General features: G+C 43.3%; 1 protein-coding gene across 1 annotated transcript in view; it reads right to left on the bottom strand.

Annotated features, from left to right (window-relative positions):
* The window catches only part of rnf220a (ring finger protein 220a), a 510657-nt gene that overhangs the window by 164754 nt on the left and 318496 nt on the right, over positions 1-27407 (bottom strand). The window contains exon 4 of the mRNA XM_041208059.1: positions 21004-21049. Within this exon, the coding sequence (XP_041063993.1) occupies positions 21004-21049 (46 nt within the window). The remainder of the gene's footprint in view (positions 1-21003; positions 21050-27407) is intronic.

Genomic DNA, 27407 nt, shown 5'->3' with positions numbered 1-27407 from the left:
GAGGAACAGTTAGTACAATTTTATGCAGCTGCAATTTTGTCTTTAGTACGTGCCTTGTAAATAAAATATATTTACAAAATGTAGTGCAGTCACCTAGTGGTAAAATATTAATCCTTGATCACTTATCAAACTATATAGTGATACCGACTGCAAAATATCTTTAATATTCAGAAGCTGGTTTGGCCTTTAAATCCTATCATGTCCAATATCAGGTGTTCACTAGGCATACACAGTTCAATCTGACACCAGAGAATCAGATATTTTAGTGATGAGCACAGAACGTAGATTGTTCATTAATGACTGACATACATGAATACGTGGTTGAGAGTTTTGCTCCCAACTGGGGCACATGTTCAAGTCCCAGGTGTTGCCTGTCTCTTGAACTTGCGCAATTCACTTTGGATGACCTTCATTTCTCAGCTGTGTAGAATGCTGGACAATAACAACCTCTTTCATCCGGCAACTTGTGACTACCCCGTCCCATAAATCATACTTCCTTCTGGATAATGCAAAGGGCATTAGTAGCATATTATGAAAAGGTTGGCAATCAAATGGAGGAAAATGCATAGTGTCGAACAGCCTTCAAGATGGAAAAAATATTTTTATTTTATTTAAATACATGCTCCGCTAATAAAAGTTGGACTTAAGGAGAAATCAATGTGACTCTCAACCACTTAAAATTAATGAGAAGCATTGTAACTTTGTTACTACAAACTTCTGCTGGAATATTTTCATAAATCTTACCAGAAGCTACATTAAAGCCAATTAAAGCCCTTGATATGAAGAACTAATTCTGCCAGTGCTAGTTTTACAATAATTGTTTGCAATCTTAATTCCAACAATTTGGTGCTGTGGTGACTAAATTTCTTATTTGTCTATACAATAAATGATTGAGAGTTAAGCTATTACAAAAATGTCCTGGTTGTTATCCTGCTGGAATGGGAACAGTATACTTTCCAGATTGAATGGGGAGATTTCATAGTGCCTGCAAGAACAGGAAATGCGATGGGCTTAATTAGGCAGGAGCTGAAATTTAGCTTTCCCAGCGGCGGGTTCAAAGTTACAGATTAACTCAAGTGGCAGGTGTGTGGTGGGTCGGGCCTCACGACATCCCGTGGCGAGTTCCTTCTTGTAATACATTTGTAATTATGTCCTACCTTCCTGATAAAAGCAGCGGCATCCAGGAATCTCACGTCACCCAGCTCTTGTTCATTTAAAGGCAGCATGCAACAGTCAGCTTTGTACAGTCGTGTCTGAGGTTAGCGGTTTTCCTTGTAACTCTGTGGCACAAGGGAGGGGAGCAAGAGAATTGCAGCTTGTTTGGAGGCTTGGGACCTGCAAGGGCAGGTCAATGGTGGGGTTTGGAGGGAGGTGGAAGTGGGGCCAGCACATGGAGGAATGATAGAGGGATCCAAGAGAGGTTATTGAGTGGGGCGGGGTTGGGGGCATGGAAGAGTGAAGTGGGAAAGGCCTGTCACCCTGAGTGTGTTAGGAGGTGGTGGGAACGGTAGGTCAAGGTAAGAAAATAAGGGGCCTAAAGGGTGGTGTCAGTACTACCCACATGTAAGTCCATCTTAGGGTATTGGTTGGCAGACTCCTTATAGAGATTTGAGTTCACCTATAACACTTCAATTGTCCCGAGTGATTTTGGACAATGTTCTTTACAATGCATAGAAAGAAAGGTCAGCTGAGCCTGCAAGTTCAGTCATTTCCCACAGAGTGGCAAGTACAACACTGGACATGACCATGAGCATTCAATAAAGATTAAATGCAAAAACACAACATTGTTTCTTCCACAATAAAGAAATGTCTCTAATCCCCCTGTAACCATCAATGCTTGATAACCACAAGGCGTGCCAGTACATTTATCTCTCTGACCAAGCTGGTCTCAATAAATAACAATGATACACACATGAATAAAGTGAAACCAACGTAATGTGAAATATTTACAAATGAAACTTAAATTTGAAAAACATCATGACACCTTTGTGCTCTCAATAAGTCTTACGTTAATGGCAATGAAGTTGGACAGGGAAGTTGTGGCCATGATGAAGAGCCTCCTTGTTTGTCCAGGAGGCTCTTTTGTAGCCTTCCCATATCTGAATTGTCAGCTGACAGCGGGTTTCACCACTATAAAGCTTCCTCCGCTGTGTGATCGCACGTGCATGCCGCAGGCACTTTAAATGTTAACTGGAATCGTGTAGGAACCAGCAAAAGGCAAGGGAGTGGAAGTGGTGCCCACTTCCTGTTCCCTCATGGTGCCACGGTTTAAATTTAGCCCAATCTTTTGAGGTTCAGATAGAAACAACCACCCAGAAGTGCAACCTTGAGCTGTCTGAAATTCATGTATAATAGTAACCGTGTAAATTTAAATGATATGAAGGAAAATCCAAGAATGCTAACAAAATATATTACCTTAGATTGTTATTAACTGGCTAATATTACACCTTCCATATACAATGCTGAACTTTAAAGCTTTTTTTAAAGAGTAAAGACTAAGGGGGAAAAATGTTTAACCTTGTGACATCAATTAGCAGGCCTTCCATTTTGCCTCTCTATTTGATGAAGAGGAGCTTCAAAAAATGGGATTTGGTAAAACAGAGTTGAGTATATACCAAAAGTGGAAGACCACCTATTTTTTTTTAAACCCAATTTAACAATAATTTCAAGACTGCTAACACTCCTGCATTTAGCAGATTATGATCTTCTACCTTCCACACCTTGGAATTGTGAAGGATTGTGTCTGTAAATCATTACATTTCTCTTGTATTCTCTAGTAGAAGAAAAATTATATGGAAGTGCAGCTATCCCAGCATCCATAGCAGTAGTGAAAGCCCTCTATCAAAACTATTGTCAAAGTTGCACTACATACCTCACAAAACTAGGAAAAGCTGACAGCCTCAAAAAAAGTTGACCATCTAGAAACAGCCCTGAGTATGAATCTATGACATGTGGCCACAGTGAAAGAGCAGGCTTGTCATGAATACAGTTGCAGACATACTCACTATTTTCATCATTTGCATAATAGACTATTGTAGCAAAAGATGTGAGGCTTTTTCCTAATTCTTGTGGGAAAAATTAGGGACAATTATGCTCTCCAGGTCCCTACTTGGTACACAGTAGGCCCAATGTACCAGATATGCACTGTGCATTTGAGTGGACTGCCCAGAGTTTTCCTGACGTATGCCATTTGCATGGGCTGAATATACATCAGAGCTGAAGAGACTCAAAAATTAATAATTGTAGAAAACTCCAAAAACAAAATTTATTACTTACCTCAGAGGGTTCAAGGGAGAGGCCCTTTGTCAGACACCCCACACTTGCCATCTCATGGTAAAGCAAAGAAAAAACTAAGGTAGCAGGCAAGGGCAGGCCTCTCCCTCCTCACCAGCATTGGCTGGAACACGGATTTTCAACTGTGGACTCTGCATTGAAACTTCAGATCATATATGTGAAACTTGTACAATTGGCATGTACAAATCAGTCATGGTCCCTTCCTGGTCAATATCCATTTGGCCCATGTTGAAAACTGCAAATGTGGATATTGAGGGAGAGTAGAATTGGGCTTAACAGTGATATTCCCCAGTGAAACAGGTTGCTAACACTCATGGCCATGTAGATTCAAATGTAACGATTAGCCACTTGGATAAGCTACTGAAGGTTGGGAGGACTCCAAAAACAGTCAAAAATTTGGGGGATGGGGGAAATCTTGTGTTATCTTGAAAAAGAACATTTTAAAATGCAGTTTTATTCAAAAATCAGATCATCAGCAGTACCCTCCATTATAGTGTTTACACCATGTGAAAGGAAAGAGGATGTTAAAAGCATTTTGATGGAAGTATTCGTAATGATACAGCACCAAGTGAGAGTAAAGGGCAATGCCTTTTGCAGTATGTTACCAGAATACTCAATGCTTTGATATGTTTCTGCTACACTGGGCTCTATAGCAAGCACAAAATCAAGGGGCTCCTGCGACTCATCCACCTGTCCTCTCCCTTCTTTATTTCATTCTGTGTTTGAAGAAAGGATGGTGTGCAGGTCAGCAGTTGTGCTGAGAGACTGAGAAACGATAAAAGCGAGGAAAAATTAATCAAAAAAATAATTTGTCCAGCATGATTAAAAAACATAACTTTTACACAACCGCCTAGCTCAGCACAAGTGACATTTGCAAGAGGGAAAAGTATCTTCAAAAGGTAAGAGCTTAAAAATAATAATTCATGGCTTTTCAACCTTTTACATGATGTTCCCCCACCAGCTAATTTTAGGTTTAATAGCAGCAAGGCAATTAATCTTTGCAAGCCTGGTGGCTCCAACACCTCTGACTTCAAGACAGCTCCTTTTTAGAGAGAAGCATTAGACATCTTTCCCTTGCTATTTTCTATCCCACAAATTAATCTTCGTCGTACATCTCCAAAATGAATTGAAATTGCCAGCACATTGTAAATATTGTTTCCCTACGCATGCAGGATCATGTGTCATAAAGTGAATGGAAGTGCATTTCCCTCTGACATTTTGTTAACTGAATTCCCTTTAAGGCAGCCATTTGAGACTATTAAGTGCTATCCCCTCATTTACAGATGGCTGAAAGTAAAAATCTGGGAGTCTCTCTGTCCCGATCTCTTTTTCCTGCCACTGGAATGATTTTTTTTAAAAAACCACAGCTCTATATGAAGCTAATTCCTCAGTTCTATATTTTTTTTCCTTTGCTTGGACAAGTACTTTAGCCCTTAAACCAGTTACAATTTAAAACTTATGTGCCAAACTCTCCGGTGCTATAAATTTTATTTTGAATTTTCCATTGATTCCCACATTCCCACAATCACTGAATAAATGCAGGGTTAAGGATCATGTTACATTACCACAAGAGTGTACCAACTATTCACTTGAGAAGAGTGTTCTCTACTACACCACTGTGAGATGTCCAATTGTTCCAATTTCACAGAATTGTTGCAGTGCAGGAGGCCATTTGGCCCATCCTGATTGCATCGGCTTTTCGAATGAGCGTTTCACCTAGTGCCATTTTCCTGTCTTCTCCCCATAACCTGCAGATTGTTTCTTTTCAAATAATCATTTAATTCTCTCTTGAATGCCTCAATCAAACCTGCCTTCACCATACTCAGGCAGTGCATTCTATACACTTGCTGTGTGAAAATTTGTTTTTCATATCACTTTTGCTTCTTTTCCCAATTACTGGAAATTTGTACCCTCATTCTCGATCCTTTCACAAGTGGGAACAGTTTCTCCCTATCTACTCTGTCCCGATCCCTCATGATTTTGAATAACTATCAAATCTCCTCTCAGCCTTCTTTTCTCCAAGGAAAAGAATTCCAACTTATCCAATCTTACTTCATAGCTGAAGTTCCTCATTCCTGGAACCAAGCTGTGGAACTTGTGGAATCAAAAATTGTTGCTGTGTGAAATGATGAGTAAATTAAAATAGGCTTTCATCTTCTTGGGAAGGGATTGGCCGGCATTGTTCAAACCAGATTCTGATGGTAACAAAGTATGGAAGATCTTGACTCATAAGATGGGAAATGTAATTTTGTTCACTTTTAATTTTGTTCCGCAGTACAGGGGAGAAAAGCACAAAGTCAGGAGTTTGGCAAAACAGGCTGCAATGATGCTAGTGAATTAAATTAAAGATATGTAACTAATGCATAGTATCTGTGGGGTTGCAAGGATACAATTTGTAGGGCCTTTAGCTCCTCTGTTCTTTAAATCCAACTCATCTTGCCACTAATTCAAATACAAAGGCACAGAAGGCAGTGAATGCAGAAATGAAACATCAGAATTTTGCAGAATGTTCTTCACTGTCTGGGAATTGAAGTACATTGTTAAAACAGTAGTAGGGGGACATTGTACTCAACATGACTTGTGCCCTAGCTGATGTGAAAGGTAGACAATGAGCAGAATCGTCCCAGAATGGTCCCACTGGCCGCATGTGGGAGGCAATGGAATTGTGCTGTTGTAAAAGTGTAAATTCAGGGTAGTGCCTTGGGGACCCGGGTTCAAATCCTGCCACGGGAGATGGAGGCATTTGAATTCAATAAAAATATGAAATTAAAAGTCTAACGATGACCATGAAACCATTGTCGATTGTCGTAAAAACCCACCCTTTATGGAAGGAAATCTGCCGTCATTACCTGGTCTGGCCTACACTTGACTCCAGGCCCACAGCAACGTGGTTGACTCTTAAGTGCCCTCTGAAATGACCTAGCAAGCCATCCAGTTGCATCAAACTGCTACAAAGTCTCAAAAAAGGAATGAAACTGGACTGACCACCCGGCATCAACCTAGGCACCGGAAACAACGACAAACTCAGCCCTGTTGACCCTACAATGCCCTCCTTATTAACACCCAGGGACTAGTGCCCAAAATTGGGAGAGCTGTCTCACAAACTAGTCAAGCAACAACCTGACAGACATCCTCATGGAATCATATCTTACAGATAATGTCCCAAACACCAGCATCATCATCCCTGGGTATGTCCTGTCCCACTGGCAGGACAGGCCCAGCAGAGGTGGCATGCACAGTGGGATACCGTCAGGAGGGAGTTGCCTTGGGAGTCCTCAAACATCAACTCCGGACCCCATGACGTCTCATGGCATAACGTCAATTATGGGCAAAGGAACTTCCTGTTGATTACTAGGTACCATCCTCCCTCAGCTGATGAATTAGTGCTCCTCCATGTTGAACACCACTTAGAGGAAACACTGAGGCTGGCAAGGGCACAGAATGTACTCTGGGTGGGGGCCTTCATTTTCCATCACCAAGAGTGGTTCGGTAGCACCACTACTGACTGCACTGCCTGAGTCCTAAAAGGACATAGCTGTTCGACAGGGTCTGCGGCAGGTGGTGTGGGAACCAGCAAGAGGGAAAAACATGCTTGACCTCATCCTCGCCAACGTGCCTGCTACAGATGCATCTGTCCATGAGAGTATCAGTAGGAGAGACCACTGCACAGTTGTTGCGGAGATGAAGTCCTGCCTTCACATTGAGGATAACCTCCATCATGTTGTGTGGCACAACCACCATGCTAACTGGGATAGGTTTCGACCAGATTATCATCCATGAGGTGCTGTGGGCCATCAGCAGCAGAATTATACTCACACACAATCTGTAACCTGAAATAAAAACAGAAAATGCTGGAAAAACTCAGGAGGTCTGACAGCATCTGTGGAGAAAGAAACAGAGTTAACATTGAGTCTGTTAGGTCTCCTTTTTTTGAAATTATTTTTTATTTTTTATCCACTTATTTTTATTTTTATTCATTGTTTTATCCCCTTATCTTTTTATCGATCCTTTCCCCCAACCACCGCCCCCTCCCGCTCCCCGACCCCCAAAGGGCCATCTGTTGCTTGTTCCATGTTGTTCTTTCACAGAGTGCTGACTCTTGTTCTGCTACTAACACATTTTACTTTCTTAACTTTACACCACTCTCAGCACCTTCTTTAGCCTTACCACTACCATAACACTCCCTTTGTCTTTTTGTCCATGACATCTTTGTCAATCTTTCCTTAGCCCTACGGCTGGCTTTCCACCCAGGTTCACCTGCTCCACCCCCCTTAAACAGTATAAATTTCATCACATTTCTACTTCTCTTTAGCTCTGAAGAGTCATACAGACTTGAAAGGTTAACTCCGTTTTTCTCTCCACAGATGCTGTCAGACCTGCTGAGTTTTTCCAGCATTTTCTGTGTTTATTCCAGATTTCCAGCGTCCACAGTATTTTGCTTTTAATTATACAATCTGTAACCTCATGGTCAAGCATATTCCCCATTCTACCGTTGCCATCAAGCCAGGGGATCAAGCCTGGCTCAATGAACAGTGGCAGGAGGGCATGCCAGGAGCAGCACCAGGCACACCTAGAAATGAGGTGTAAACCTGGTGAAGCTATAGCACAGGAAGACTTGTGTGCCCAACAGCATAAGCAGCAAGTGAGAGACAGAGCGATCCCATAATCAACAGATCAGATCTAAACTCTGCAGTCCTGCCACATCCAGCCGTGAATGGTGGTGGGCAATTAAACAACTCACCGGAGGAGGCAGCTCCACAAATATTTCCATCTAGAATGATGGAGGAGTCCAGCACATCAGTGCAAAAGTTAAGGCTGAAGCATTTGCTACAATTTTCAGCCAGAAGTGCCAAATGGATGATCCATCTCAGCCTCCTCCAGAGGTCCCCAGCATCACAGATGCCAGTCTTAAATAATTTGATTCACTCCATGTGATATCAAGAAATGGCTGAAGGCATTGGATACTGCAAAGGCTATGGGCCCTGACAATTGAACTGAAAACTTGTGCTCCAGAACTTGCCGCACCCCTAGCCAAGCTGTTCCAGTACAGCTATAACACAGGCATCAACCCAGCGATATAGAAAATTGCCCAGTATGTCCTGTGCACAAAAAACAGGACAAATCCAACCCAGCCAATTACCGTCCTATCAGTCCATTCTTGATTATCAGTAAAATAATGGAAGCAGCACTTGCTTAGCAATAACCTGCTTACTGCTGCCCGGTTTGGGTTTTGCCAGGGCCACTCAGCTCCTGACCTCATTACAGAAGGTGGAAGGAGCCCAGGAGGGGAGGAAGGAGCCCAGGAGGGGAGGAAGGAGCCCAGGAGGGGAGGAAGGAGCCCAGGAGGGGAGGAAGGAGCCCAGGAGGGGAGGAAGGAGCCCAGGAGGGGAGGAAGGAGCCCAGGAGGGGAGGAAGGAGCCCAGGAGGGGAGGAAGGAGCCCAGGTTGCACCCCTATGGGCCAGCTGCTCCCTCTGCAGTGACAGAGGAGGTGGTTAAGTGGCGGTGGTTGGGGGGGGGGGGGGGGGGGGGGGGGGGGTGTCACAGACAAAGGGGAGTTGAAGGGAGCGGACAGCCTTTGAGATTGCTGAGGGATAACCCAGAGGTGTCCAGCTGGCGCTCCTCCTCCCTTTGGGTGACCAAAGGCCCCGGCCTGGTTCCTTGAGGGGAAGAAGCACCTGTGGGAACATGAAGATGCCCGGTTTCCCTCTTGCATTCCTACTGCAGGAAACTCACCCATGGCTACCGCACTGGAGTGCAGGTCTGCGCGCATCTCTGTGTTCTGCTGGATCAGGGTGTCTATGGCATCTGCCATATGCACACATGTGGGCACTACTTCAGCAGAGATCAGGCGGACGCACTCCTCCAACTCACATGCCACTCCGTTGAGGGCTTCCAACAGTTCTGCATGATGTTCCCCCACCTTCTGCTGACTCTCCACGGTGAGTTGGAAGGCCGAATCCTGAAGCTTGTCATCTGACTCAGACCTCACAGATGCCTCTTCCCCAGTGCTGGGGAGGTTGGCTGAACCTGCCTCCTCCTGCTGCAGATACATGTCTGTGCAGTGACCACCAGATTGTGAACCTCAGCCTGCTCTAGATCTAGCTCCCACCGAGGTGTGTGTCTCTGTGCTGGTGGAGGGTGTGGATAAGCGCTGTGACGGGTCTTCCAGGTTTCTTATTTCCAGCTCTTCAATGGAGGAAGTATCTTCTTCATTGGAGGTGAGGGCCTGGATAGAGCTGAGGGACTGGCTGACTGAGGGTGTCGGTTGCTTGGTAGAGCTCCCTGTAAACTAAAATAGAGATAATTAGTGCATGGCAGCAGAGTCAAAAGCAGGAGAGAGAGCACTCACATTTGTGTTGAGAGTGATGACAGGGTACAGGATCATCACATGGGTGTTTGCTGCCAACCTCACTGTCGCTGCAGGCACAGTCCACGTCCTCACCAAATCAACATGATGGCACACTCCTCAAAGTGAGTGAGGGCCCTAATGTGGGCCACTCCACCGCCCCCCCACCCCAATTCTGGGAGCTCTCCCTACGATGTTAGCCAGCTTCTCTTGCATAATAACACATGGAGAGTGTGTGAGCAGATGCATGGCACTGCATGGAATGTTTGTGTGGCGAGTGGAGCCATGGACAGGATAAGGATGCGAGCTCCAGAGGTTATGAGCCTGATGGAGATGTGAGGGTGTGTGTGAGAATTAGTGATATTGTCCCTTAAAGTGTGAGATCCCTGTGGATGTGTGACAGGTTTGTGAGTATGAGAGTTGAGAGTGATGAAAAGAGTGACTTACCCTGGTGGAACGGATGAGACCATTCATGCTCTTCCTCTTTGGCATGGCGTTGGCATTGACCACCACTGTCACCACCTCTCATACTAGATTGGTGAAATTGCTTGCAGTCCTTCGCTCAGAGTGGGGTAGAAGACATCGCAATGGGCCTTCACCGCATCCAGTAGGTGCTTGAGAGGCATCACTAAATCGGGGGGCAGAATGTTTCCTCCATTTGGCAGCCATCAGTTCGCAGCAGCGTCCTGTCCCTTGACGTGTGCTAGCTCCGTACAGGGGCAGCCATTAAATATGGCACCTGGTTTACTGAAGGACTGAGGTGATGGTGGGGTGGACGAATCAGAGGCCGCCCCGCCAGCAACCCAGCATGTTTGCCAAGAATGCATGATTAATGAGGTGGGATTGGGGCGGTGCAGACCAAAAACCCACCATTGTTTTTTATTCATTCATGGGATGTGGGCTTCGCGGTCTGGGCTAGCATTTATTGCCCATTGCTAGTTGCATTTGAGAAGCTGGTAGTAACCTGCCTTCTTGAACTGCAGCAGTCCCTGTGGTGAAGGTACACACACAGTGCTGTTGGGGAGGGAGTTCCAGGATTATGACCCAGCGACAGTGAAGGAACGGCGATATATTTCCAAGTCAGTATGGTGAGTGGCTTGGAGGGGAACTTCCAGGTGTTGGTGTTCCCATCTATCTGCTGCCCTCGTCCTTCTAGATGGTAGCAGTTGTGGGTTTGGAAGGTGCTGTCGAAGGAGCCTTGGTGAGTTTCTGCAGTGCAACTTTTAGTTGGTACACACTGCTGCTTCTGTGTGTCGGTGGTGGAGGGAGTGAATATTTGTGGATGTGGTGCCAATCAAGCTGGCTGCTTTGTCCTGGACAGTGTCAAACTTCTTGAGTGTTGTGGGAGCTGCGCTTATCCAGGCAAGTGGGGGGGGTATTCTATCACACTCCTGACTTATGCCTTGTAGAGGCTGGACAGGCTTTAGGGAGCCAGGAGGAGAGTTACTCATCACAGGATTCCTAGCCTCTGACCTGCTCTTGTAGCCACAGTAATTATATGGCTCATCCAGTTCAGTTCCTGGTCAATGGTAACTCCCAGGATGTTGATAGTGTGGAATTCAGTGATGGTAATGCCACTGAACATCAAGGGGCGATGGTTAGATTCTCTCTTGTTGGAGGTCATTGCCTGACATTTGTGTGGTCCAAATGTTACTTGCCACTTGTCAGCCCAAGCCCTGATATTGTACAGGACCTGCTGCATTTGGACATGGATAGCTTCAGTATCTGAGGAGTTGTGAATGGTGAACATTGTGCAATCATCAGCGAACATCCCCACTTGACCTTATGGTGGAAGGAAGGTCATTGATGAAGCAGCTCAAGATGGGCCAAGGACATTACCTTGAGGAACTAACCTGCAGTGATGTCCTGGAGCTGAGATGACTGACACCCAACAACCACAACCAACTTCCTTTGTGCTAGGTATGACTTCAACCAGTGGAGAGTTTCCCTCCTGATTCCCATTGAGTCCAGTTTTGCCAGGGCTCCTTGTGCCACACTCAGTCAAATGTGGCCTTGATGTCAAAAGCAGTCACTCTCACTTCACCACGGGAATTCAGCTCTCATGTTGATGTTCGGCTCCTTCCTCCCCCCACCCGACTCCTTCCTCCCCTTGGACTCCTTCTCCTGTCTGAACTCCTTTCTTCCCTTCCACCTTCCTTCCCCCTTACACCTACTTCCTCAGTTGTCACAATCTCCCCCATCACACCCTCCTCCCAACCTTACCCCGCAACTCCCAACCCCCTGGCCAGTACACCCATCTCTCCCAGTCAAACCTAGACCTTCCTCTCCCACCCACCCAATACATCTTCCTCTCCCACTCACAGCTAGATGTCCTCTCCACCTCCTTGCCGATCATCCGTAACAGACCATGGTCAAGACACTGAAGTCCTGAAGCAGACCCATGTTGTCACAAAATGTGTAATGTAAAACAGGAATCCTATTCTCCAGTACTATCATATTTTCTCTACAGATCTCAGGAAACCAAATCATTCTGTTTCCCAGTCTACAAACATGGCATGCACCGCGTGGGAAATCTCTTTCTCTTATGTGCCACTAGAAGCTGCCTTTGCCATTTGCACCGCTCTTCTCCTAGGCACTGTCAGTGTATTGCACAGCAGATGGCATGCACATGAAGGAAGTGGGGGTTTTGAAAGACAAGAAGAAAGTGAGGGGGTAGACAGGAGGCAAAATTCAAGGGGGAGAACCATGTAAGGACAACTCTGCAAAGGGGTGGATATGCAGAGAAGGGCAACTCTGCAAGAGGCAGGTGTCCGGGGAAGGGTATTTCTGCAAATGGAGGTCTGGGTGCCTTTTAAATATGGTGCTTGGACATGACGGTGGGGCGGCTGACGTCCTGCCCAGCCCACAAGATTGGACGTGAACCTCGTGCCTGCATAATTAATGAGATGAACATTGAGTGATTCAGCAGGTTTAAGTGTGGTGAGCGTCCCTCCAACATCCGGCCCTCGCCAGAGGACTTAATCCCAGAGCAGTAAATTCCACCCAAATAGCTTTGGTTTTCCTAATATTTACTTGGAGGACATTTTGCGCATCCAAAACCGAATGCCAGAAAAGCAACCTGAGGCTGTGGATGGGTCAAATAGTTGCTGGTGAGCTACAGCCGGGTGTCGCCAGCACAAATGTTGACACTGACACTGTGTTTTAGGATAATGTGGCTGACAGGCAGCATGTAGATGGGGAATAGGAAAGTGCCACAAGCCCTTAGGGGACACCAGAGGTAGCGGTGCAGACATGGGAAGAGAAACAACTGCAAGTGATTTTCTTGCCTTGACTGAACAGATAAGAATGGAGCTGGACAAGTGCACTCCCTCCCAGCGAGTTGTTGCAGGAGCATGTTGTGGTCAACAGTGTCAAAGCCTGCAAACATGTCAAAAAGGACAAGAGGGAATATTTTACTTTTTTCACAGCACAACATAGGATGTCATTTGTAACTTTGACAGGAGTCATTTCAATAACGTGACAGGGGCGGAAACCTGGTGGACAAATTCAAGCTTGGTTCTGGGAAAGATGCACATGGAATTGGGAGGCAACAACACGTTCAAGGACAGTGGAGAGTGCAGATGGGGCAGTGGTTTGCAAGGCTGAGGCGGTCAAGATTTTTTTTTGGGAAAGTGTGATAATGGCAGATTTGAAGGTGAGAAGGATAGTACTTGTGGAGGGAGAACTGCTTATAATATCTGCTAACATGGGAGCCAGGAAAGGAAGTTAGGTGGTCAGCAGTTTACTGGAAATATAATTAAGAGAGCAGAAAGTGATTCTCATGGATGAGCTTGGAGAGGGCATGAGGGGAGATAGGAGAGAAGCTAGAGAAAGATGGTACAAAACCAGACTGTATCCAAACAGTATAGAACAGAAAATGATTGTTTGGATTGAAGACACTTGGTAGATATAAGTAGAAAGTAAAGAGACTATAGACTACAAAGTTAACAGATTACAAAGTATTTTGCTATTTACTGGTAAGAAATTCATTTCTAGGCATAGGGCGGAATCGTCCCAGATTTGCACTAAGTCCAGTAGCAGACGCAAAAAAAGACATTTTCACGCTGTATTGTCCACTTCCCACCTCATTGATTATGCAGCCACAGGAAACACGCCGGGTCGCTGGTGGGCAGCCTCTGAATTCCCTGCCACATTGTTGCCTCGCCGTTTCCTCACTCCAGGTGCCATATCTAAACTGCAGCCACACACAGAGTTCTCAATGCTTGCAGCTCAGGACTGCTCCTGTGAAGACATGGCCCTGAAAGCCAAGAAGAGTTCAACGACCTGAATGTCTTTTGGAGGCCCATTGTGATGTTCTCGACCCTGACTCTGGCTGCAGGAGGTCCAGCAATCTCACCACTCCAGTTTGGTAGGCGATGGCAGTGGTGGTCAGTGCCAAAGCTGCACAGAAGAGGTCGGCCATCCAATGCAGAAAGAAGGTGAATGATCTCATCCATGCTACCAGGGTAAGGCAACCATCTCATCACTCTAAACTCTCACATTCACAAGACCATTACACCTTCACTGGTATCTTACTGCCAGTTCAAGAGACATCACCACTCACTCTCTCACACACACCCTCACGTCTCTATCTGGCCTCATTTCCTTTGTAGACTGCCTTCTCAGCCTTCACCGTCTTGAGGCAACTGTTGGTCAGGGGCTGCATCCGACCTGCTGACACAGGCAAAAGCAACTTTTGACCTGAAGTAACCTGAGCTCAGTCACTGGCCTGAGCAACTTTTGAAATCTGAGCTCAGTCACTGGCCTGAGCTGGCTGGAACCGGTTTGAATTAGCAAAGGCAAAGGAAATGTGATGAAACACAAGGCTTTACTTAGAAAAGGAGTAATGAGGTTAATGCTACCTAAGTTTTGGAACAGAGTCAATGAGAATATGCCACAGACCAGGCAAGCAGGCCTAAACCAACGGGAGAGAGACAGTACAGCTTGAGATTCGGTATAGGAATGGAGAATTTCAGGTGTGGAGCCAGCGAGAACTCCAGAGACCAACCATCGCAGAAGCAGAAGAACCTACGTCAGCAACGTAGAGACGCAAGAGAAAGAGAACGGAATGCCTGGCCAGCGTCAGCTCTTCTTTTCAGGTATTAGCTTTTATATTCTGTGACCACTCAGGGAGTGTCAGAGAAACCTAATGGGTGTGCGTTCAGATCCTAGTTTTGGGTATAAAACTGTATAACCTGCTGTAAATTGCATGTCTATATTTAACCAGACGATTAAGCTATAAATAGATGATCTAACAACGTGAATAAAGCAAATTGGGTGTTAAGATGATCTAACAACGTGAATAAAGCAAATTGAGTGTTAAGAGAGAGTTGACTCTTCTCCTCTTTGTGCTAAGCCAATAACTGTTACCGGTGACCTCCGGCAACATAACTTTCACAGATCAACATGTGCCTCCGCACACACCCTTGGATACCCTCCTTTCCCAGTACAGCCCTCGTCCTGCAGCCTCTTCCCTTGCCTGAGGCCACTTCTCCCCCTTCCCCAAGCAAGCCCTAGCCCTGTAGCCATTGAAAAGCCACCCCCACTTTACGGCTGGTCTGGTACGTAGAGGCCTGCCCGTGAGCCTTCCTAAAAGTGATGTGGTGCTGCCTGTGAAGCCTAGTGCTGATGACTGTGAGTGCTGCCCGAAGCAAGGTAGGCAAACAAACCTCGAAGTCTTGAGCAAGGTGTAGCTCGCTAGGTGCATGTCACTTATGTATGTGAAATACCGATGTGGCTGGATAATCCAGTGTGCGAGCAGGGCTTATAATGAGATGCTAAAGTATTGAAAATAGGTTCCTGACATGCGGTGGCGGGAAACGCAGCCCACCATTGATCGGTGGAGCGGACAATCTCAAACTGGTTTCACGACGGCATAAAAGCAATTTTTGGCCTTCTCGCCATATTGTCTGCTCACACCCGCCACGTTGCCTGCCACCAACAGGAGCGGAAAATTCCGGCTATAATTCCAGACAATTTAAGAATCTGATTAGTTGATTACTGTTGAAAAGTACGCGCACTAATCTTTATACTCCCTTCCAAGTGCAGGAAGTTCTTCGCAGGGGAAACTGGCCAAATATTGTCCCACAGACCGACCGCTCAGCAAGTCAATTCTCAGCCCATCCCTGTCTAGGTCAAAGGGATCAACCAAGCGGAAATCTAAAGAGAATGAACTCTGATGTTGAAAAGTGGTGATGTAGGCCACAAATCAAACATCGCTGGCCTTTTAGAAACAGAGTTGTGCAAACCATGTGAACTCGATAGGCATTAGATGGTCAGCAAAGTGGTGATTCTCAATGTAGATAGATTGACTCCTTACGTCACTAAACCTAAGTGGTTTATCCATGGCAGACACTAATACATAGCATAGGCTTCGTGGGCACATGTTATCTATGTTAAAAGTCAAACTGCAACATTGAAACTATTTGATAACACAAAAGGTTCCAGGTAAAAACATATTTGATCCAAGCATTGAAATTTAATCTGCCAAACTCAAGGCTTTCAGGTTCATTGTAAGGAACTTCTAATCTCAACGTAACTCACGGAGCTCAGCCATGCTTGCAAACCAGATCTAATTTATAATTATACCTGGCTGGATGTTGTATAAATCTGTCATCCATATGCTACCATTTGGCCATTGCTGCATCTCATCTTGACAACTGCAACTTCTCACTTCTCATATGGTTTTTGCAGAAGACTTCCCCTAACAACTATGAGAGATCACAGAAGGGCCCCTAACATAAGATTTCATTCCCTATCTGAGAAGGAGCTCTCCAAATTAATTGGATGGGAGGCCATAAAGGATTGGAAAGTGGAAGGTTCAAGATTCAGTACCAACTTCTGCCTCTTTTAGAATCATAGAAGAATACAGTGCAGGAGGAAGATATTCACCGCATTGTGCCTATGTCAGCTCTCTGAAAGAGCTAGTCCCACTCCCCTCTTCTCCATAGTTCAGAAAATGTGTTCTTTTCAAGTATGTTCCTTTTCTGTTTCACTAAATGCTAGCAAACATAACCTGAGGCTCTTCATAGAGGCACTTCTTTTGAAAGCTCTATATCCAAGCTGCTCATCTGGAGATCATTGTAACTTGTCTTTCTCTAAATGTGTTAGATAATGGTGAATCAGTGCCCACTGTATCCAGCCAGGCCAGCACTTAACCACACACTCTCTCACTTCCAAGCACCAGCTCAGATGCTAAAGCCCAGGGTGTTTACAGAGTGAAGTAAAGGGCAATGCACTCAGTAAGGTACACAAAACAAAACATGCAGCTGCAGCTATTGGTGGCTCAGGAGGAGCTTACTGTGCTCAGGGCTCCTCTCACCTCCACATTAATGTGTGAGCTACTACCAGCTCACACTAACCTCTCTCCTGTTTGCCTCCCCCTTTTCCCTAGACTTACCTGCAGGTCGCTGCCATTGAGGGGGTCAACCCAAACCGGATCCCTGGAAAGCAATGACATGCCTCCGAAGGTGTAACAGGCCCAGCAATTTGCCGCTATTATTAATATGATGCCTGAGGCCCTGTTAAACCTTGGACCTCCTGGTTCAGATGAAAAAACAAATTTCTATCCTTCGAGTCTAATGACTTAAAAAATTTAAACTAAGGATGGTCCCTTCCTTCTCCTCATGCTCTTAATGTGCCTGCTCCTCAGCTGCTCAGAGGGCTGTGCCCTCATGAAGGTGAGGTTGTGTGCCATACACTAACCACCGAGAATCTTGACACATGCTCTACTGAATACTGCAGGGCTCGTCCAGAGCCTCCAGGCAGTGGAAGAATCAATACATTTCATGTGGCAGCATGCCTTTCATTGAATGCTTGTTGCACATGTATGCTTCGGTTGAAAACAGACTCATTAGCCATATGCCATCTCCCGTCACTTAATAGCCACCCTCTGGTCTGCTATGGTGGCTCAAATGAAGCTGCATCAGTGGACTGCCCCAAAAAGAAGGCATCATGACCTGGTACCAGGATACCAGGCATTAACCTGCATGATTCTCTGTCAATGGTCATACACCAGCTGCACATTAAGAAAGTCTAAACCACTTTGGTTCCAGTATAGGGAAGTATTGACATGTGGCACCTTGCATCACAGGGAAGCCTACAATCCTAGCAAAGGGCATTTGTTTTAACTGTTCCTCTCTGGCAGAAGAGAATGAAATGTAGTTAGCTGACCTTAAGTAGGCAGCCTTATGCAACGCAGGATAGCAAGCTGCAAAATATTGAAAATATCTCCAGCTCCAGCTTGCAAGGAGCCACATGCATAAAACTTCATCATCCCAGTCACCTTCACAGCCACTGACAATGTGGTCCTCGTCCTGCTCTGAGGTTGTTGTTGAGGCTGCAATAGGTGGAATATTTCAATGAGGACTTCATTACTGAAGCAGGGACATTTGACACACTGTTCCCCACTAAGGCTTAGGTAGGAGAATTGGTCCCTGAAACCCCCGGGCAGCTATAATCTCCAACTGTGAGCCCATCTCCGCTTTCTCCTCCTTCCTGTTCCAGCAGCTTGTCTTGCTCTGCGTGACCTCTATCCATTCTTCAAGTTGTACCGTATTCCTAGAGAAATGCTGACTAATGGAACCATATCTGGGAGCAACTGGTTTGTGCAGAAGCTTTGAGGTCAGCAAAAAAATTGCTGCAGCACCTACCCCACCCACCCCCTGTACACGTTTCTGACTTAAATATAGAAAGCATCAAACACTTGTAGAATAAAGCAACAACCAGAAGAAATCAACCTGCAACTAGCCTATAAGTAGTTGATCCATCTAGTTGAGATTCTTCCTCCTGCTGAACACATGTTCTGCTGAGAGTGGTTAAGGGAGGGTATTAGCTGGAGTGTTTAACTTCAAAATAGCCCAATATTGCTAAATCACTGTTGAACAGCGATTGACATCATGATGTACCTACTCTGCATACTTCAGCTGGGCATTTACTGCATGCTAACACCTTCAGCAATGTCAAATCCCATACGATTCACCCGAAAAGTGTGCACAAGTTCCAAGGACACCATTTTGGAGCTCATAGGGCACTCGAAGAGCCCAAAAACAGTGCTAACAAATTCAAATTCTCAGTCATCATCTACAGATGGTGATAATCTTTCATGCTGAAAGTTCAGGTGATAAACATTAACTCTGTTTCTCCCTGCACAGATGCTGCCTGATCTGATGAGTAGTTCCAACATTTTCTGTTTTTATTGCAGATCTTTAGGGGCTTGTTAAAATGCCCAGATTTTAAACTTGTTGCTTTTTCAACTGATCTTTGATATTTTCAGTGTCCAACTTCTGACAGAATCAGATCTTGGCAAACAATTATGGCTGCTTCATGTAGATGTATATTGCCTTGGGAGCAAATGAGGCAAAACTGGTGGGAATCCTGACAGATGATGCTGTCCTTCCAGCTCTGCCTCTTTCCTTTCATCCACTCCAAAAGAGGTTTGATGCAAGAAACACTTTCCCCATGAAGTAGCAGAATTTTAAAATCACTGAAAAAGCAGAGTGAGGAGGGGGGAGGTCCAGCATAAAGGTAGAGAACCAGATTTAAGGTGAATGGCAAAAAATCAAAGGAGGCATGAGGAAGATCTATTTCATGCAGTGAGTGGTTGTGATTTGGAATGCATTGCCTGACAATGTGGTGGAGGCAGATTCAATTACAGCTTTCAAATGGGACTTAGACAATTGCCTGAAGAGGAAAAAAAAATGCAGGGCTGCAGGGAAAGACCTGAGGATGGGAATAGTTGAGTTTGTCTTGCAGAGAGCTGGCATGGGCACAATGGTGGGCTTTTGGCCACTTCTGTGCTATAACCATGTTATGATTCTACAGGTTTGGTAATAAAAATAAGAAGAGGCAATACAAAATAAAGGATACAATTCTAAAAGGGGTTCAGGAGCAGAGGGACCTGGGGTATATGTGGACAAGTCATTGAAGATGGCAAGGCAGGTTGAGAAAGTGGTTCATAAGGCCCACAGGACACTGGACTTTACTAAATAGGGACAGAGAGTACAATAGAAAGGAAGTTATGGTGAATCTTTACAAAACACTGGTTTGGCCACAAATGGAATAGTGTATCTAATTCTAGTACCACACTTTAGAAAGGATATGAAGGCATTGAAGGGGGTGTAGAAAAGATTTTCGAGAATGCACCCAGGGATGAATGACTTCAGTTATGGAGATAGATTGGTAAAGCTGAGGCTATTCTCCTTAGAGAACAGAGGCTGTGAGGAGATTTAATAGAGGTGTTCCCATCATAAGGGGTCTGGACAGAGTAGATAGAAAGAAACTATTCCCATAGGCAGAAAGGTGAATGGCAAAAGAACCAACAGCGACATGTGGAATAACCTTCTTACAGGTAGCAAGTAGTTAGGAACTGGAATGTGACGTTTGAGAGTGTGGTGGAGGCAGATTCAATCGTGGGTTTCAAAGGAATTGGATAATTATTGGAGAAAAATTCTGTAAGGTTGCAGGGAAAGGACATGGGAAAGAAACTAGCTGAGTTACTCTTGCAGAGAGGTCACAAAGGGCTGAATGGCGTCATTCTATGATTCAATTTTGTGTAACCCAGTGGTTAAAGAACTGCAGAGAGGCTTTCAGATCATTATTTATTTTAATACACAAAATAGTAGATAGATGTTTCTAAGTTTTATTGATACCCTTTATTCAAATCTAATTTTATTCCAGTTACATAGGCATAAAACAGTCCATGAGTTAAAGGGAGAAAGCTTTGACTCCAAAGGAAGGCATGTTTGAAAAAAAAGAAAGTGGCCTTGTAAATTTTCTTTTTAAAGGTCCTTAACATTAATATTCTCACAGCATCAACAAATTCAGGGAAAGGTCTCTGCAATAAAAGCTACAGTAGCTGCCAGAAGTTAGTCATCTGACGGTGCTGCCTTTTAACAGCTTATTCTTACTCAGGATTGACGGGGTTCTGCGATATTTTCTGCTCCTTAATCCCACTCTAAGGCAGCTGAAAGTCCTTGAAGAGCGCTTGTTTAACAAGGACTTAATTCTAACTTAACTTGAAATGAGACGCTCCAGGGACTAGACTGTTCTCATGCCAGTTAAAAGGCTCTGTCCCCCAATCTCTCTTTCTAGTTCTCTCAATTTCATTGAGCTTTTTGTACTGTTATATCTCTGTCTTTCATTCTCTCATTTCAAATGCTATATCATTTTTAGTTTCTCAGGCTTCGTTTTCCTTTGTACCTTGCTCATTTCTTGCATGCAGATTTCATTTTTTCCTCTTTTTATCCTGTCTCTCCCCTTTCTTTCCTTCTCCATTCTGTTTTCCTTCTTGCTTATTTCCACTCTCTTTCACCCATCTCTGACATGTCTTTCTTATTTTTAACATTTACTCAGGCTCACTTACCTTCACAGACCCCTGGATTGTGCTGTCCTTCAACATGGAATGCTTACTGTTGAAGAAACAGGAAATAATTATTTTACTTTATTGCAGTTCATGTCTTCCCACAGTTCCAGATAACTTTCTGCCTAAGCACGATTACAACATGCTAATGATTTTTGTTACTCATAATATTACCCAGTATTTTCTACCAAAAATTTCCCTGCACAAACTGTTGCGAAGTTATAATTAATTATTTATATGTAGTGTGAAATAATCAAATGTGCGTTTTGGCAGTTTCCGTATAACATATCACACAATAAATTGCATCTCATCTGAAAGCACATCAGCTGTCCAAATGCACACATGTCAAAGTGACATTACTTCTGTTTAGCACAAGAAAAAGAGAAAAAATTGGATTTCAAGATTATCAACAACCTGAGCTACACAGCATTTTTACACATGTACCAAAATTCCAAGATGGTTTAAATAGATTTAGGAGACAAAGTTGAGAGTTGCATTATAAAGGTCAGTTATCACATTGATTTAGAGGTCTGTGCAATATTACTTTGAGTCATTTGATAGCACATTAAAAGAGATAGCATCCTTTCTATTGCCACCTCTGGGATCTAACTAAAAGCGATTCAAGGAAAAATATATAATCTGCTTAACATAAATGGTTTGTGCCTATGATTCCTCACAAAGAGAATTCCTGAGCTGGGAGAGATGCATGGAAAAAAATCAGTTGCTTCTTCACAAGGAAGAAAGGCAGTTACCAATCTGTGGCAGATTGCAATTCTTTTCACAATCAAACAGGGAAGACAGTTCACCTGTTTCCTGAGCGTTTACCTGTGCCATTCTTCAATCAGCTGTTAACAGCTCTGCTCCTTACACCCCCTTGGTCCTTACCCTTAAGTGATCATTGATAGAGATTCTATTAGCCTTTCAAAATTGTTTGAATAATCAGTCAAAAACTAAATGAATGAAGTTGGATGAAGGTTTATTTTTAAAAATAGGTACAGTAACACAGTAATTATGTTTTGGACTAGTTACCTAAAGGCCTGAATCCAAATCCCACCACAATGGCAGGGGAATTTAAATTCAATTAATTAAATAAATCTGGAATAAAAAGTTAGCATTAGTAATGGTGGCCATAAAACTACTAGATTATTGTTAAAACCCATCTGGTTTACTAATGTCCTTTAGGGAAAAAAATCTGTCATCCTTACCTGGTCTGGCCTATGTGATTTCAGGTCCACAGCAATGTGTTGACTCTTAACTGGCCTATGAAATGATCTAAAAACCCACACAGCTGTACCAAACTTTTACACTTGCAGTGGTCCAAGACGGGCGTTCACTGCCACTAACTCAAGGGTATTTAGGGGTAAGCAATAAATGCTGACCTTGCCAGCAATTCCCACACCAAAGAGCAAATGAAAAAGCCACTTTTTGTTCATAAAAAATTGTCATTTTTCAAGAGTATCCCTTTACAATCTTTCACTACCCCTTGCCTCAAACCCCCCACATACAATTAACATTTTACCCATTGATGCACATTGCTGTGCAAACTGCAGCTGGTCACTCTCATTTATCTACAGTTTGCCCCAATGTTCCTGGGGAACACATGGTTATAAAGGCACACTATCATATTGATCGCTATCAGGTTAAATGGAGAGAGACAGGTCTACCTCAGGGAGATCACGGAGTTATCAAACATGATAAATATATTTTTTAAAACTATACTAATTTCCAGGGAGATGCTAAGCAAGTTGCTCCTTTCCAGAATGTTTAATTTGTCACAAGTATTCACTTATGAGGAATCTACACTTTAATATTATCATTCAAAAGTTATATATTTTCAATCATATGATTGTATTTATCAAAAGCTATAAACAACTTCATTTTTTTTTAAACTATCCCAATGTTAAAATATTTTATTTTGGCTTCATCTTCTGAAACTGCAGGGCTGAGCTGATGACCTGCTATCATGCCTCCAGTTTTACCCTTAAGCCATCTGCGGGAAGGTGCACAGGTCAACTGAATTTCCTTCCTTCCCTCTGTTGGAGATCTTGACCTATGCTCAGGGATTGCACCAAGTAGCATGGCCAAGATGGGAAAGTTGTCCTGTCAGGAATTAAAAGAATAAAACCATTTCCTCTCATTCCATGGTGCAGCCTGTTAGATAGACTGTGGCCACATTCTTCAATCGCATCATCCTTTATTATTATAGTTAAGTTGCTGCCAATAGAAAGACAGTGCAAATAGCAGAAGTGATGACTGTTTTACTCAATGCAATTGTCATTTGGTCTGGACAACTGTTAAGAAATGTGTAACCTGGCAAAAATGAATTTAATTAATAAACGTAAACAGCTAAAATAATTCAGCTAATAGACTGCAGAGCAAAGGGAGTTTGGGATTTTCAATTTCCGCTCATTTAGGACAATAATGGCATTCATTTATCAGGTAATCACATATATCATGACAGTAATAATAATTACAGAACTTGCAATGCTCTAAATTGCTGGCAGTTTTTGACTATTATATTTCATGCATTACAAAGATAAAACCTGCAACAAGATATTTTACTTTCTCTCAATATCAACATACTGGTAAAATATACTTCTATATGGCCTGAATTTTTCAGTCGGCGTGCGGGGGCAGACCCAACACGCTGGTGCGTAAAATGATGCACGATGTCGGGCATGCGGCCTAATGTCATCGTGCTGTCTCACGATGTTTCGTTCGGCGGGCGCGTGGCAGAGTCGTCTGCACGCCTGCCAAAAACTGATTGGCCTTAATAGGCCTTTAATGAATTAATTAGTGTCATTGTTAACGCTGCCCATCCAACCTTAAGGTTAAGCTCCGTGCCTCGAAGATTGAATCGCTCTTTCTCGCGCACGCGTGAAAGAGTGCTGGCCCCGACTCTCCCTCCTCGCCACGCCCAGTTAGTGCTGAGTACTACAGCTTGCATCTTACACTTGGCGGGCCTTAATTGGCCCATCTGCGTACGACGGCGGTGCAGAGCCGATCATGGGCAGCGTTTGACTCCACAACCTCCCCCACCTGCTCCTGCCGAGCCCGCCAACTGAAAAATTCAGGCCTATGTTGTTTTTAAGACGTGATAATTAGATGATTATTTTCTTCTCTGCTCCTTGGTCCAAATGCACTGCAAACCAAGGCTGTTGAGAGGGTAATCATGTGACTTGATAGCAAGTCTCCCAATGTTTGAGAGAATGGCTTCCATTTTTCACTGTGGGGCAAGGGTTGGCTTTCATTTAGAACATCTATACCACATGGCTGGGTGTGCGTGTGTCAAGGGTATGGGTGATGGCTGAGATCACATGGTGAACCTGTGACTTTGTATTTCGTGGTTCAGTGCATCCTTGGTTTAGGCATGGTAACAGCTTTTCCTTAAGATAATTTAAAGTTTTCCACTTTCTCTTCTCATGCTATACACATACCCAAAAATCGAATATGCAGGGGACCTCTGCCAATCTCGTTCCATGATAGGTTACCCATTAGGCTTGCAAAGGAAATCTCAACAGGTCATTTCTATTTCTACCAATCTCTCTTTCTCTTTGACAAGCACCTGGTCTCTCTTCATGCCTCCTAGAAAATCTACTTCACAGATATTCCCCCAGAAATGCCTCACTGTGGAAAAGTGTAGATGCGATTTTACAGGGGACTATTATCAGGGAGGTGAATACTATTAGGACTCTCTGAAAGCTGTCTTCCAAAATAAGAGTTCAATCCTTTTTACCAGCTTCTGGAGAAAGTTTCACATAATCACCCAGCTAAGAACTTTTATATTGTAAAGCACCATGCAATCAACACACCAAAGAAATGCATGCAAAATACTGGCAGAGTAATAATGACAAATGGACAGACATGTGAGATAGATTGTGACAAAACATATTTGGAGCTGTTCTGGGAACATTCTTTTTTATTAGTTTTTTATAAAACAGATTACTAACCTTTAGAACGTGTTAATCTGTATTCTAGCCAGGAAGAATTTTCTTATTAATTACCCTGAAGTAAAACTCTTCAATTATACATTTAAATTATTGAAGTTTCAATCTAATCCCTTATGAAATTTCCCCTTTTAGACAAGTTCAATTTGAAACAATTATACAGCTTTAGAAAATGAGTTGGAAATAAATTTTTTATTAAAGTAATTATGCAATGGCAGACATACATTATTCTTTTACAAACGAAAACAGCACTGAGAAATAATGATTTTTTTTGTCACACCAAATTTGTAACTGTTTTCTCTTCCTTTCCTCATCACACTTAACTGTTGAAAGATGTAAATGCTATAACGTACATCCAACTACTTGAGAATGTATTGTACAAAGATTACATACTTATAGCACCAATGCCATCAGCCTCCGGGGGGGGGGGGGGGAACACCAGCTTACTATAAAGGCCAGATCTTAACTGCATCTGCCTCGCAACTTTGGGAATGACTGATTATAAGACAGCAAGTATTAAAAAGCATTGCTAAGCACTGGTCGCCAATAAGGGAAGACAGATCAAATCATATCTGTGCTACAGACACTAATATCCTAGGCTGCAAACAGGGACATCAATAAATTTTTATGAGACTTTGAAAAGATCAACACAGTAGATGTGACAAAAAACAATGCTCCTGTCATGTTCAGTTTGTCCGCAGCGCTCAGCTGCAGATGCCTACGAGTATGTCAGCGGAGCGAAATTTAATTTTACAAGATTAAATCCACCTTCATTTGGCAGATGGCCGGATGCCTTGAAATGAGCATTGAAGGTGCTTCTTGAAGACATGGGGTGCTAAGCTCCTCCAGGATATTTTGTTTTAAAGCAGCATACAAACCAGAGAGACAGAAAGAAGCTTCTGATATAAGGCAAGACTAATGCAATAAATGCATTATGGAAATGGAGAGTGTTATTGAGAGAGAGAGAGAGAGAGAGAGACAGAGAGAAAAGAAAAAGTAGGAGGATGCACAGAAATAAAGTGGATTTGGAATTCTTTGCCTTTCCACTCCCCAGTCATGCAATCTTGCTTTTCATCATGAATATAATGCGGCCCACAGGAGTTTTGTTTTTTGTCTTTCTTATAATCCATTTTGCTGGATTTAAGGAAATAAAATCCCAAATCCACACATTTCTAAGGCAGCAGAGGGTTTACAATATGCCAGTTACAATACGAAGAAGTCAAAAGAGACTAACAGTTTTACCAAAAAAGGGAAAGAAAAGGAAAGGTACAAAGTGGAACAAATAGAAAAGGCAGATTATCTGTTTTTCTATAGAGTTGTTGTGAAACCCAGAGGACTGTATAGTTGAAAAACAGAATAAAAAGAAAGTTTTATGCTGTCTGGGAGGTGATGTCAACTCTTCTGATAATTAGTCCACTGAAAACAGAGGAACAGATTGTGCTAGTTGTCAGGATTCAGCTTTTCGAAAACATCTGTAAAAGCCTGTTATGCATTTTGTCTAATAATGTCATTGATACTTTGCGTAAAATAGATCAAAGTTAAACCAATTAAAAATGATAAAGGGCTTCTTTAACTTTTGGGTGCTGATCAGCTCTCACAAACTAACATTCAACAAAGTTAATAATTTCTTTGAAAAAGAAGAAAAAAAATCCTGTTTTTAGTTAAGTTTTTATTTTCTCAGGGAAATTATTGACTTGCTTTTAGCACTGTCAAGTGAAGAAGAAATGATTAATTGAAAACCACAAATGTTCAATGCGTAACCAATTGAGTAATTGGATTTTGAACTGAAAGTTTCATATTCAGCGATTCTCCACTGTGATTCTACTTATAACATAGGAGTGGGGTGAAGAGCAGCACTTTCAGCCACTTTGTTTAAATTATTTTCTTTATTGTCCTTTTCTCTAAGTGTGAAGTGAGGCCACAGCCCCAGGAACATAGCTTGATTTCAAGTGTTTTTTAAGTCCCTGGTGTATTCAACAAGCTTCGAGCCCACTTTTGTTGTATAACAATACTGCAGTGTCCCCTTTCTGATGGTCAATATAATTAACTTTCCAGTCAATTTTACACATTCAGAGTAAGCTGCCCTGGGATCTCTGTGACTAAGAGACCATATAAGACCAGAAGGTGCACACATTCCATAATATTCACTCACTGACGACATTACAGCACCACTACCTTCCTCAAGACCATTAGAAGCACAGGAGGAGGCCAGTTGGACAATTGTTTCTCTGCTGGCATTTTGCTGGAGTAATTCAAAACCAGTTCCTCTGCCTTGTTCTCTCCCCATCTGCCACCTATCTATCTAATCCACTAAACTTTATATGTCTTCCTGGAGATTTTTTTACTAAACCCTTTTATGTCAACAGCAAAAGACAAGACTGTGATCCCAAAACCCAAAGCAAAATAATTTACATATATGTTGATAGAAAATGTAGACCCAGCACCCACTCTTGGAGTACA

This window comes from Carcharodon carcharias, chromosome 16 (assembly GCF_017639515.1).
Source record: "Carcharodon carcharias isolate sCarCar2 chromosome 16, sCarCar2.pri, whole genome shotgun sequence".
Lineage (NCBI taxonomy): Eukaryota > Metazoa > Chordata > Chondrichthyes > Lamniformes > Lamnidae > Carcharodon > Carcharodon carcharias.
The sequence above is the reverse complement of the archived record's forward strand: the minus strand, read 5'-3'. Positions and strand labels throughout refer to the sequence as shown.